Genomic DNA, 13762 nt, shown 5'->3' with positions numbered 1-13762 from the left:
TCATATTTACAATCGTATCTACAGACACACACACATATATATTTAATCACTAATCATTTTAATAATAGAATTTGATACATATATCATTTTAATGCTTATATTAGTGCTTAAAGTTTAGAGATGTGCACTTCTTACATAAAAAATAAAAATAATTAAACAAAAAAAAAAACCCAGTGTTAGGTTGTTCCCTGCTCTCCCCAATAGGTGTATCTGTTTACAATTTGTCACCATTACCCCACTGATCACAGCTGAGCACTGACCAGTGAAACTGACCACTGGTGAAGGCCTCAACGATGGCAAAAAAAAAAAAACAAAACAAAAAAAAAAAAAAACCACCTGTGCAAGGCAAGGGGCCAGTGGGTTTGTGTTATTTAGCACAGAAAGCCCTACAGGTTTGTGAGTGTAAGTTGTTGCTGTGTGTGTGAGTTTGTGTGTGTTCCTGACCTGTGCAGCACGGAGGTGCTGGGGGTCTGTGCTATGATGTCTGTGACTCGCTCCAGCGGGCAGCTTGCTACTGACATGAGAGCTGTGGGCTGAAGGGTGCGCAGAGGAAGAACTGCTCTGGACCACAGACACCTGGTAGAGAGAGAGAGGGGGGGGGGGGGGGGGGGGGGGGGGAGAGAGAGGGAGAGGGGGGGGGTGCGAGAGAGAGAGGGAGAGAGAGAGAGAGAGAGAGAGAGAGTGAGTGTGAGAGAGAGAGGAAGGCAAAAGTATGGAAACGGGCAATAATGTTATCAAGAACATTAGAACAATTAATTAGATTTAATCAATGTACCAGCAACCAACAAAACATAACATGTTTACTGACTGATCTACTTAGACCAAAAAAGCTTTCCCAGAATATTCAATTAGTTTCCAGTGACTTTATGGGAAAAGCCTTAACAATAGTTGTTAAACAGTCGAAACAAAACAAAAAACTGTTAACGGTCTCTTATAATGACCAGTTTGAAATGACTTCTCCTCTGATTCAGTTAATCAAGCCTTCACAATGTAAGAAGCAGGTAGATTTGATTAGAGCTGCAGTAAAACTCTGCTGAAGAATCACGGTGAGCTAAACAACTGAATAATCATTTAGTTGCAGACTATTGCTGCAGATATGAAAAAGAACCCTGTTTATTTTTACAAAATTAAAATTCAAAGTTTTGCCCTGTAGTGCACGTTCACTGCTACATTCCATTTACTGATTCTGACAAGTTTCAGGCTGTTTTTAGAAACGCACACCTACACAAATTTGCTGTGTTATCTCCAAATTTAAATGACTTGCACTCAGGATTAGAAACAAGCATTTTGAAGCTTTTGTTCCAAAATTACTGACTAAGCCTCCACAAGCACCACTGTTACATTCACAACCTCAGCAGGCAGATTAGTAAAGAGGTTCAGCCGAGCCCCCACACTGTTTGAACGTTTATATAAGCAAGGGACAAATGCTGATAGCATCACCACACATAACTAAAGAAACAGGTTTAATGAAGTTTAACAAATATTAACAAATTCTACATGTATGTTCAGTACTATAGCATAGGGCTATACAGGTGCAGCACTATTTCTGTTTGAAATATTTTTTTACATCACACTTCATTTCTCGACATAGCAACAGAAAAAAGGTATTTTCCCAAAGCAGTTATAAGCACCATCACAGTACGCAAATAAAACGGGGATCGGTCTAGTGTATCCCTAATCATATAAAAAATTAGGCTTTGATGGATTTATGTCCAGAGAGCTTTTTAGTTTTAATGATTAAGCATTTATCATGTTTATGAATTGTTTTAATATTTAATCATTTAAACCAAGAATGCAGGAAAAAAAGCACCCTGAAATTCACACTAATCAAAGTGTAATCAGTGGTAATATGAAGCACAAAGGCTTTTCCAGAACTGAGAATGGCCACCTTGAATTACTTCATGTTACATCAATGGAAAGCTTTATATGCCTAATCTTAAACAGGACAAAATCTTTATACATGCCATATACATGGAAAGTTTGAGTGCAACAGGGTCCACCATTTTATCATTTGGTTTGAGTGGAGACAGACATGTGACAGCCATAACACTACAGGTGCTATACTTTATCTGAGCATATGCACATGCTGTTTCTCCAAATTGGGGAAATTCTAAATAACCAAACCTACACGTCCCACGTTCTTGAGCTTCTAAAAATAAATTATGTAGAATTGCTTGAATAAAAAATGTTCCCCGAGGCTTAATAGGCGAGACTTGTGAACTACTGCAAATAAAACAGACAGAGAGAAAGAAAACGAGAGAGAGAGAGTAACCTTGTGGGAGAGATTCTCCTTCTGTAGTTGAGATTGTCTGAGTTTCTTTAGCAGAACCAGACGGGCCTCTTCCAGCCTCAGCTCCTCTCTCAAAGCCTTAATCACCCTCTGACGCTCAGCTACACTCTTACCCTGAAAAACACACACGTTTTGATAGGACATGGATCATATAATACATACAAACAGTAAGTCATATGTATTACATTATAAAACATAATATAACATGGGATATTATATTACGTATAATAAACACCTATGCTATAATAATGTAATGCATTTACGAAAATATCTGTGATACTTAAGCAAAAGGTACACGAGAGAGTGCGTTTTATTGCTTTGTGGGGTTGCAGGCACAAACCAAGGGCAAGTATGATAAATCATTACAACCATGATATCATTGTTCTGCGGTCACAGAATAACTAATTGAAAAGTTTGCACTGTCTGAGCTGCAGGTCAGAAGTTATTTACATTTACTTTTACATTTACAGCATTTGGCAGATGCTCTTATCCAGAGCAACTTACAATTTGATCAATTTAAGCTAATATATGAATTATTTATATGATATAAATTATATATTAACTATTTATATTAAATATACACACATTATCTAATATATACATTTTCTGTTTTATAAGTGCTAAAAATGTAGAAACTTAATGATACTTAGCTACAGCATAAAGAGAGGCGTTACTTAGAAACCAGTGCTCGGCAGAATTTCCACAAGTTATTGTGGAAATAATGATGTCAAAACAAACTTGTGTAAAATAATATGTCCCACATGTATTATAGTCCTAATAATCTTTACTTCAGTAGTTATTGTAACAGACACAACGACCCAACACGCAAATATGAGGAATGCTGTGATGCTTCTAAAAAACAGACATTCCTCCTACTGCCTCTTTACCTTGAACATGTCCAGGTTTACAGGCTTCACTCTCTCCTCTCTGCCGGCTCCTTTAGGGCTGGATGCCTCATTGTCAGACAGGACAATGACATCAGGTGAGGGAGTGTGACGGTCTTTATCCACAACACTGTCATCATAAATATGATGTGAAGGTCAACAGTCTGTCACCGTCAAAACTATAGACAGTATAGGCACATTTACATACTTTTTTGGCAACAACAGTTTCTATGTAATTAATAAACATAAATATGGCATGACAGTTATGACATGACAACAGAAACAAACAAACAAGCCAGAACACTGGAATAACATTATCCTTATCTCAGTTTCTGTGGTACAACTGAATATCATTTCAAGCTTTATTTTAATCCTATTCCAAATAGAGACAATCATGGGGCCAAAACTTATAAGTACGTAACCACCTCTTTTTCGCATTTTAGGCAGTCAACTATAAACGATGCAATATTTTAAACTGTGTGTAAAATTTGTTCCGGTGTTTCAGCCACACCCATTGCTAACAGGTGGATAAAATTCAGCAAATAGCCTTGCAGCCTGGCAGTACAATGGGGTCATACTGATAAGCTCAATGACTTTAAACATAGTACTATCATATAACACCACCTCTGCCATAAGTCAGCTTGTGAAATTTCTTCCCTGATAGATCTGCCCCGGTCAACTGTAAGAACTATTATTGTGAAATGGAAGAACCTGGGGACAACAGCTTAGCCATGAAGCAGAAGATCACACAAACTCAGAGTGGGGTCACTGAGTGCTGAAGCACACAGTGCATATTCTCTGTTGAATCCCTTACTAAAGAGTTATAAATTACCCCTGGAAGCAACACACTGTGTTTTAGGAGCTTCATGAAATGGCTTTCCATGATCGAATGAGCAGCTACACATGAGCCTAAGATCAAAATGCACAATGTCAAGCGTCAGACGGAGAGGTGTAAAGCACTCCAACACTGCACTCTGGACCAGTGTGAACCTGAACAGGACCAGGACATTAGAATCATTTTACACTGTAACTGCAACCAAATTGGCTTTGTTATGTTACAATAAACAAATTTCAAACTTTTGAGTAATAGTGTATGTAATATTAAAATTTTACAGCAATTGGTGAACAAATGTTCAGTTGGGGGGGAACTCACTTTCAATATCACTAATTTACTTTGTGAATTGAAACCTTAATCCAGTGATCTGAGTAGTCTAAAGAAAATGAGGCATTAGCAGCAAGCACCTCTCTAGTTTTAACCTGTTTAATGCCCATCTAGGTTATATGCATGTTGTGTTATTTGTGTGGCTACACAAGATCAGTCTCTCTCTCTCTCTCTCTCTCTCTCTCTCACCTCCTCTTGGCGCTCATGTCCACGGGCTCATCATTAACGTTCTCCTTGCCACTGCGGCCAATCAGAGAGTGAGCCATGGCCGGCACTCTCAGGCTGCCATTCAGCTTCTCCTCATAGGCAGAATAACCCAGCGTCGCATGGCTGCTGCCCCCTGCACCTCGCAGGTCTGCCAGCGCCCCCGAACTGCCCTCCAAACCACCCAGGTCCTTACGCTTCAGCAGAGCCAACATCTTCAGCCGCTCCATGGCCTCATGGCCCTCCACCTTCAGCCTCTTGGGCAGAACGTCATCCTGAACCCGGCTGCGCTCCTCCGCAGGCTCCAAGCCCCGCTTCAGCAGATTCAGCCGCAGTGCCTCCTCACTCATACGATCCATCCTGGATGAAAACACACGCACACACACCAGTCAAAAACTTTTCCCATTGCCAAAAACAAAGTGTGATTTAAAAAAAAAAAATTGATTTAAGACCTATCATTTCATTTCTGTCTCCTATAAAAATATGCTAACTGGTCACAAATTAAATTAGAGGCAGCTTTGTGGAAATGTAATAGATTTCATAATACAGATTGTACACAGTGCAAATTCTTCATAGTAATACCTTCTCACTCCGGGGATAATGAAATAATCTTTTCTCATAAAGAGGTAAGACTTCTATTTAATTCTTCACAAACAATAACAAAGTAAACAAACAAATCTCAGCTTAAAGTGGAGTTGTTTTTTTTTAGATCATTTTCTTGTCTCATGAACGTGCCTCATGAATTGTTAAGAACCACAAATACCCTGATGTATCTACTTATTTTTGGTTCCCTAAAGAAAATGTATAATATATTTTATCAAATTAATATTGTCTATGAAATATGGATGAGTATGAACTGTATATATAGCATACATATCGCATACAAAAACAATTATACTACCATTTAATTACATACATATGGCAGTTCATAACCTCATTGCCTTAACCAGACAAGATAGTTGTAATGGTTCTACGTTTTATTTTCCATGGAAAATTTCTCTTGTTGATCACGTCCCCACTATCAAATGTCCCACCATCTGGACTAATGAAGGATCATTTGAAATTCATAGGAGAAGGAACAGGAAAGCTGATAATATAGCTAAGATTCATCTGCAGAAGCAAAGCTACTTCAGACAGCAGAATTTAAGCCTCAACAGTCATTCCTTCTATCTGCAACTGGTATTGTGACAGAAGCTGCCATGTCTACTCTGAACCCCCTTAAGTCTGTCTACACCGGTGCACTCACATTAGTTACAGATGACGCATCCCCTTATTCCTCACCACCAGGGCTGGGATTTAAGAGAACACAAGTATCAGGAATACATATTCAGAATACAGAAATTATGCATCTGCATTCAGTCAAAGTTACATTTTGTGAAGTTAGTATTCAGAAGAGAGTTACTTTTTATACTTTTAGGACAATACTTTCAGAATACTTATCCACTAAATAAAAAAAAATTAACTAAAAAATTTAAATAAAAAACAAAATTAAATACAAAAAGCTCTTCTAAAATCAGCCCACAGTGTGTAGCAAATATGCCTCAACTAACGGCTTCTTTAGAAACACTGACGTTCCTTCTAAAGCCTGAGACGACTGATAAATCAATGTGATGAGCCAGTTATTAATATCAGCGCTACTGAGCTCTTCCCCTCAGAAGTGGACATGTTTGCAAGTGATAAGCTAAGCACTGGGTTGTACTGGACTCAAAGATTGTGGGAGCAGTAGTGAACTGAAGCAGGCAGGCAAGGAGAGAGAAAAAAAAACTGCTGAGAATTTTTAATAGAGGGCTTAAATGAAGAAAATTGCCAACCAGTAACAGTGAGGAATAGTGCAACTTAGGTGGGGGGAAAAAATGTCTTACCATGTACTTTATCCAAATATTTTATAGGTATTCCAAATGTATTCTCAATGCATTCTTTTTTACGTATTGTCATGGAATACATCCCTGAACACATTTAGGCCAGTGTTTTCAGTATTCAATCATCACTACTTTTTCAAAATATTTGCCCAACTCTGCTGACTACCAGACACTGACTATACTCTGGCTTGGTATGTCCATTTTGTAAAGACAAAAGTAGTTTACTTCCAGCTTTGTAAATCATATGCAAATACTTCAAAATTGATTAAAAAGGACTGAAAGGCATTTCTACCAAAACAGGTGGAAATTGCACTTAATGGTTGCTACTAAAATGCACAAAATAGAGCTAACAAATACTAGGCAACAGGGACATCCCTATTTGATGGAACAGAATGTGTATTGTGGATATTACAATGTTTATTCTAGGCACTAGGCTTTTTGTGTAATCAGTTGTGGGGTTATCAGTCAACTAAGATTCTGTCAGTTTGATTAATTGCTTTATTTCCTTCTTTATTTATACATTTACTTATTTATTTTGATGAGTCAATTATAGCTAAAACTACATTTATCTACACATTGTTTGTATCATGTACCTAGAACATCTTCATCAAGTCCAAGCGTTGTTTCACTGAACATGCCACACCTGCATCGGTCACACACTGGTTACTTAACAGCAAGACAGATGTACGAAGAAAAAAAAAAAAATCTCTGTGCATAAACTTCATAATTTATGAAAGTGCTTCCAAGAAGAAGGGATATAAACTCTGCAAATTGAGTTTTGCAATGCAATGCAAGGTCAAATATGACACATGTTTAGCCTCAAACTCTGCCACTGTCATTACACCCTAAGGATTGTTATTCAGTAATTACGGGGAGAATGCAAACTGCCCAAGTTATAGGACTGAGCACCATCAGAGACAGCCTAACATATTCCTCATACACTATACATCTCTTAACACAGAGATTATCTGAAGCAACCAACCAAACCTTCCTCTACCAATTACACATGAAACTGTATCCTGAAAACTATTTGCTTTCTATAAGCTGATTTAGAGAATCTGGGAACAGTGAAGTCACTGACCTAATCAATAAACCCACCTCTGACTCCTCTTTGCAGGAAAGCTAATCTAGTGCTGACTGCTGCTACACTCTCGTTCTGAAACCATACTGAGCTGAATGCCCAGTAATTCAGGCTATTCTACAACCAGGTCACAATTCAAAGAATGTCTCTGGACATGACAGTGCCACCTTGCTTTGAAGGCAGAACAGACATACGGATAGAAGAATGAGATGATGGACAGAAAGATAAAAATGGTTGGATGGATGAATAATTCAAATTGTAGCGAAACTCCCTGTGGAGCAAAATCTCTCATATCTATAACACATGACCACATGTGAACTTTTCTGATATCTTTTTCACTTGAGCTTTCATGCAGTGAGAACTGGAGTCCTTCCAGAGACAGTGTTTTACTGATCTACAGATTCTGAGACAGGACTAAAGGAATAGTTTAAAATAATCAAATTTAATTCATTTTCTTCTTACCCTGAATGTACCGGGACATGTTTGGTGTCTGGAGTTTGTATCTTCGGTTTTGCACTGGAGCTACAAGGTTAATGTAGTTAAGGTTAATGTAGTTAAGTAATGCCCCAGTTTGCCACAATACATATGCCCCAGTAATTAGCATCTGCATTCCTAAATCATTGAACACTTGCTTCCAACTGTGTAGAGCTGTTAAGTAAACTCAGACTGTACGTGGTTTCAGTGTATGACTATAAAATATACTATAAAAAAACAAAAACACTATAAAAATGGACAATTCGGTTCTCAAGATAACTGCGACAACTACATTTTTTACCAATGAGACATCGTTCTCACTAGTGCAAATCTAAAAAGGCAAATATAAAGCATGAAAAACGTCTTGGCAGATTCACTGCATTTTGGGAAATTTCAAAACTAGGGCTCAGTATAAAAAGGTTTGTTCCAAAATATAAAATGTTGACTGACTGTCAAAATGACATTCTGTATGTATACCATGAATATAAGCACTTGATTATTCCAGAATTTGTTAGTCAGTATATACTCAGCACCTCACACTCAGAGACCTCTGAAGTTGTGTTGTCATTCATTCTGGAGTCAGCATGGACCTCACTGGATACCCTGAACTGCAAGGTGATTAAAGGGCTGAAAAATGTATATTTCTGCAAGCAAGCTAACACTGCTGACATCATAAGACTGGCAAAAAAAAGACTGTCAAGTCCAGTAGCCAAGTTTCTCTGGCAGTTATAGAATAGACAGTTTGAGTAGCTGGAGTAGATCTTCATGCACTGTCACTTGAGTGTGCAGGTGTGTTAGCAGCAAGAAGATAACAGGCCAGTGTTGGCCCACTGATGGCAAAGCTGGCGGCCCACTGGCGTTTTTGCTCAGTGTTTTCTGGGTGGCCCACCAGTGGTTAAGCGTGTTAGATTAAAAAAAATCCCTTTTCATCACTCATTTTGCACAAAACAGTCCAATTTATTGAGTTTTTCCTTCTTTGATTATCCTCTGTGAATTGTAATTTCACAAATAAAACTGGTTATACAATTGTAACCAATATAGCGCAGTGTCACCAACATTTTAAACTAAACCTATTTATATTAGCCCATTTAATCATTTTCTCTCCATTTTTTTGTAATGTGTTTATTGTCCATAATAGAAAATGTATCAGTTTTGACACTTTTTTCACAGTACTTGAAAGTGGCTATTTAAAAAAAATATATATGCCATTCATTTCGTATCGTATAGAAAACCTGATTAGATCCTAATACGCTCATTACACCAACTGCAGAATAGTGCACACCTTTTAGGGTCTATGTCTTGTTTAAGCCACTCCCACTTCTGGTGTGTAAATAAAAAGAAGATTTCGGAAATCATCATCTATCATTAAGGATTCAATATCTTTATCAAAATCAAAGAATCAGTTTTAGTACAAATATTTTAACACCACCCAGCTCTAGACCAAATTGTATTAATTGAATTTCTTGCTGAACCATCATTTTAAATGGTAGATGCATTGCTGGTACAGAGATTTCGATGGAACCAGTTTAAAAGAATGTCCTCCAAGATACAGGATAAAAGGAAGAACCAATTCACATCAAAAGTAACCAATCAGAGCTGCCTTCAGTGTACATGCATGATGCATCCATTCTCAGAAACCCACTCCAAACGGTTCTTTTGAAAAATGCACTCATTGCTTAGCTCATACCCAAATCAACTCACACTCTCTCTTTTTAGCCAATCGGGTTAAAACTTTCCTGCCACACACACAACTGCATGCACACACATAGCTCTGGGCACTCAGCCAGTCAACATAGTCCTCACACGCCTCCAGCAGCTCTGGCACTGCGAAGAAAAGGAGGTGCTAAAATGGAGGGATGGTAAATGGCAAGATCAGACACACAAACACACTCCTATGTACACAGCCACGATCAATCGCTTAAAGTAGATTAGGACTCATTTTATACCAATATCACGTTATAATCATACCCAAGACACCTGAATGAGTAACACCTATAATGTGTTATGTGCGCATAATTTGTAATAATGCACCAACCTGATGTACTGGATCAGTAGCGGCACCAATAATAACCTTATCAAACAGATTGGAGAGCAGCCAGATGTGACCCACGTCAAATACTTTCAATCACGGTCAATAAAAAAAATTAACAGTACAATTTTATAAATCTTCTAGAGCAAGATCATAAAAAATTCACAATCCTAAAAAGAATCACTAGGAGGCCTGCAGAAACAGGTTAAAGAACACTGAGCATGTTTCATAACAAAGAGAGATCATTAACGGGATTTAGTGTAAGACAGAATGTGAAGCACTTAATAAAAATAATAACTGAACACATAGTTTAGAGCAGTTTGTAAACATGGCACTACACTACATGATACTACTTCAGACATTTTAATCCAACACGATATGCATCAAAATATTTTGTTTTTCTGAGGTTTGTGTAGTTTGTTAAATTGAAAACATTCGATGAAGCTGTTGTATACCACTTCTTATATCGCTATTGTGTTATTATTCTAAAAAGTGTGCCTTTGACTAGATGTGACAAGTACAGACATGTTTTTGGATGTGTAAACAGAATTAGAACCTTTTTTAAGCAAATGGCAAAATACAAAATTACAAAACCACCATTCACTACTGTGCAAAATAGAAATACAATCAGCTGCTTACAGCAGAAATGCAAGTACTTTTCTGTGAAAGGCTGAGACAGCATTACCTCAAGAGCAATTCTTTAAAGTCTATAAAACCAAATAAATAAATAAACAAACAGGCACATGAGAACACTCATTTTTGCTTCACTTTACTTTTGATTAGTTATGAAGTATGTCTAAGTGCACAAGACACAATACTAGATGTGAGAACAATCCTAATGGTTGGTGCATTATTACAGGCCTGTAGTTCAGGATGGAAGAGGTGGTTTTTAAGCTGTGCATGTGTGTGTTTTGTAATTGGCCATTTATCTGAATGAATCTACTAGCTCCCCGATGTGGCAGAGCAGGGTTCAATCCCAGTGCAGAGAAGCACTCATTAGGCTTCTATAGGTTTGCGCCAGTAATGTAACAATGTCTCGCTGGTGCTGTGCACATGAGGTAATATGATCTGTTCTGTCATCGCCACTCTAATGACGTGTTCATCACGGAAACTGGTCACATGCCCTAATTTTCAGGGTTACACTGTTGCTGAAATGGAACATTTTCTACTTTAAATGGTCAAAAGATGGCACTAGGTGTTTTCCAAAAAGAGAAAAAAAAAAGACAAAAAACAAAAATTAAAACCCCCTTTGCTTTCCTGCACTAGTGAGTGCTGACATGTTCTAACCATTTGAGCAGCAGCAGATGAACAGTGAAAATGTCATCTATGTGGAAATATTTCATAGTTTCCAAGTGATTCAGAATCTTTGGTCACGCTAAGTATCAAGAGGAGGTTCAATACCCAAGAGCTTCTTCATGACACAATTTACACTACTTGAAAACACCACATCCCGCTTAATACGCACAACACAACAAAACAACAGAAGCAGAAAGGAAAGTCACGTCAAGCGTGCTGACATCATCTGTATGCTCAATTTTTATAAATTACCAAAAAAAAATAAATAAAAAAATCACAAATAGTGACAACAGAATTCATAATGTAGCATAAAGGAATTCATTACCTTGGATGAACAATAGTTTGCTGGTAGTGAGGACACTTCATTTTGTGGCAAAAACAATAACAAAACTGTAATCATTTTAGTAACCTTACATAAACTGTTTATCATGGTCATTTCGGGGCATCACTAGCAAACAAATAACATCACAACACCTTAAGACATTTTCATATAAATGACATGCAGATATTACATTTTTCTAAGATTTGATAAGTTGTAACAGTAAAAACGTGCAGTGAGTAGTACAGTGAACTTTTATTCAATATTTCTCATAAATCGCTGCACTAATTCCAGTTAAACAGAGCTAATTATGCTCTCCATGTAATGAATTGTGCAGTTGATAAGCACTCTAAGTACTGATTATATATGCAGTATGCTCAAAAAAGAAAGGAATATGACAATTTCTCAACACTACAGTTGTGCTGGTGCATAGTGTCTATTCCTACATACCAAATGTGAGGAACAAATAGATATCATGACACTTATCATGCAGCATAATATCTTGTGAATTGCAATATTACATTTTGTCAGCCCACACTATCAGACTTCAGTGGCACCAATCCGATTTTCTGCCTTTATGTGACATAGATCTGATTTTTTTTTTTTTTTTCAGAGCTATGTGGACACGCAAATGTGATCTTTTGATTGGAGTGACTTTCGTTTGTGGTCCTAGATCAGATACTTATCTGATTTATGGCCATATGGCCTTAATGAGAAAAGCCAGATCAGAATTCTTGTGGGTTTTGTCACCGCACATGCGCAGTCATTCAGGATTACTGTGGCAGCAGTGCTTAATCTGAAGTTAGTGTCAGTAAAACGCTGTAAAATCAACATACCTGCCCTTTCAAAGACTTTGTTTTAGTCTAATAATGTATATATAATAACCAGTCAAAAGTGTTTTAAAGCAAATTATCTTTGCTACGAAGGCTCAATTTGCTGGTTATTTGTTCAAATATTTCATGTTATTGATTAGGATGTGTGATGGACATAGTTATATTCACAATGAGTGCATTTTCATGCAGTTAATAATTCAATCACAACTGGATTTTTGCAGTTATCTGATTACTCAAGTGCTCACGTGATCAGCATACTTTCTTAGATTGGATTAAGGCCTAGAAATCCAATTAAAAAAATTCAATGAAGAGATCTGGACTGAGTAACTGAATTTTTCAGAGCACGTGTGTCTTTACTCTGATTTCTTTCAGTTTGCTCAATCTGTACATGTGTGAAAAGAGCAAGCCAAGAGTGCACCAATGAGACTACAAAATGAAGAATTCAACAAATCCATGGGCCAGAGGACACCTGTGTTCCTATTTCATTTTTTACATAACCTATAACATTTTGCAATAACATGAACTGGCCATTGTTTTTTTTGTTTTTTTTATATATGCCAACAGCAAAATATAAGCACTTGCAGAAGACCTTGAAATACTATAAGACTATTTGAAATATTTAAAAAATGTACATATAAATAAAAAAATGGTTTCAACTGTTAAACTAATTTAAATGTCTCCAGGAAGTAGGTTACCTGTACCTGTGCACTTGAGCTACACACCTGCCTTTTCTTTGCATGAAGTTCATTACTTTTTGGGATCCGTTTCTCAACTTAATTATGTATATTGATTGAACTGCAGATGAAATGCAGCTAGTGTATTTGGTGATGTGACTGATGTGGTAAATATCATCCTATGGATTGCTGTTGGGTGAAAGTGCACATTTCATTGCAATGCATGCTGACGACTGTAGAGCAGTTCATTGCAAAATGGACTAATGTTAATAGAAAATTAAAATAATTTTATGGGCCATAAAGGATGTGTGCTGTAAGCCTGACCTGGCCCTGATTTTCTGCAGTTATCAGATTATTAAGCGCATTATTAAGACAGAAGGATAGCAGCAAGAGTGAAAGGGAAGACAGTAGTGCGTCCTGCTATGATGTATGGTTTGGAGACTGTGGCTCTGTCTAAAAGATAGGAGGCTGAGCTGTAGGTGGCGGAGATGAAGATGCTGAGATTTTCGTTGGGAGTGACAAGGCTGGACAAGATTAGAAATGAGCAGATCAGAGGGACAGTGAAGGTGGAGCAATTTGGAGATAAAGCCAGAGAGGCCAGGTTGAGATGGTTTGGACATGTGTTGAGGAGGAATAGTGGATATATTGGTCAAAGAA

At 37.5% G+C, this 13762-nt stretch overlaps 1 protein-coding gene across 4 annotated transcripts in view; it reads right to left on the bottom strand.

The window, feature by feature from the left end:
* LOC108436554 (transcriptional repressor p66-beta-like) overlaps positions 1 to 13762 on the bottom strand; it is a 40031-nt gene that overhangs the window by 7449 nt on the left and 18820 nt on the right. For 3 of the 4 annotated variants that reach the window (XM_017713097.2, XM_017713098.2, XM_017713099.2), the window contains 4 exons: positions 4526 to 4900; positions 3178 to 3304; positions 2273 to 2404; positions 445 to 576 (listed from right to left, as the gene is read on the bottom strand). In XM_017713097.2, the coding sequence (XP_017568586.1) occupies positions 445 to 576; positions 2273 to 2404; positions 3178 to 3304; positions 4526 to 4899 (765 nt within the window). In that variant the 5' untranslated portion in view covers position 4900. Of the gene's footprint in view, positions 1 to 444; positions 577 to 2272; positions 2405 to 3177; positions 3305 to 4525; positions 4901 to 5786; positions 5819 to 13762 lie in introns of those variants that run through there. The other variant, XM_037536946.1, reaches the window with a different exon arrangement.

This window comes from Pygocentrus nattereri, chromosome 3 (assembly GCF_015220715.1).
Source record: "Pygocentrus nattereri isolate fPygNat1 chromosome 3, fPygNat1.pri, whole genome shotgun sequence".
Classification (NCBI taxonomy): domain Eukaryota; kingdom Metazoa; phylum Chordata; class Actinopteri; order Characiformes; family Serrasalmidae; genus Pygocentrus; species Pygocentrus nattereri.
Note: the sequence above shows the minus strand (reverse complement) of the source record. Positions and strands in the feature narration are given on the sequence as shown.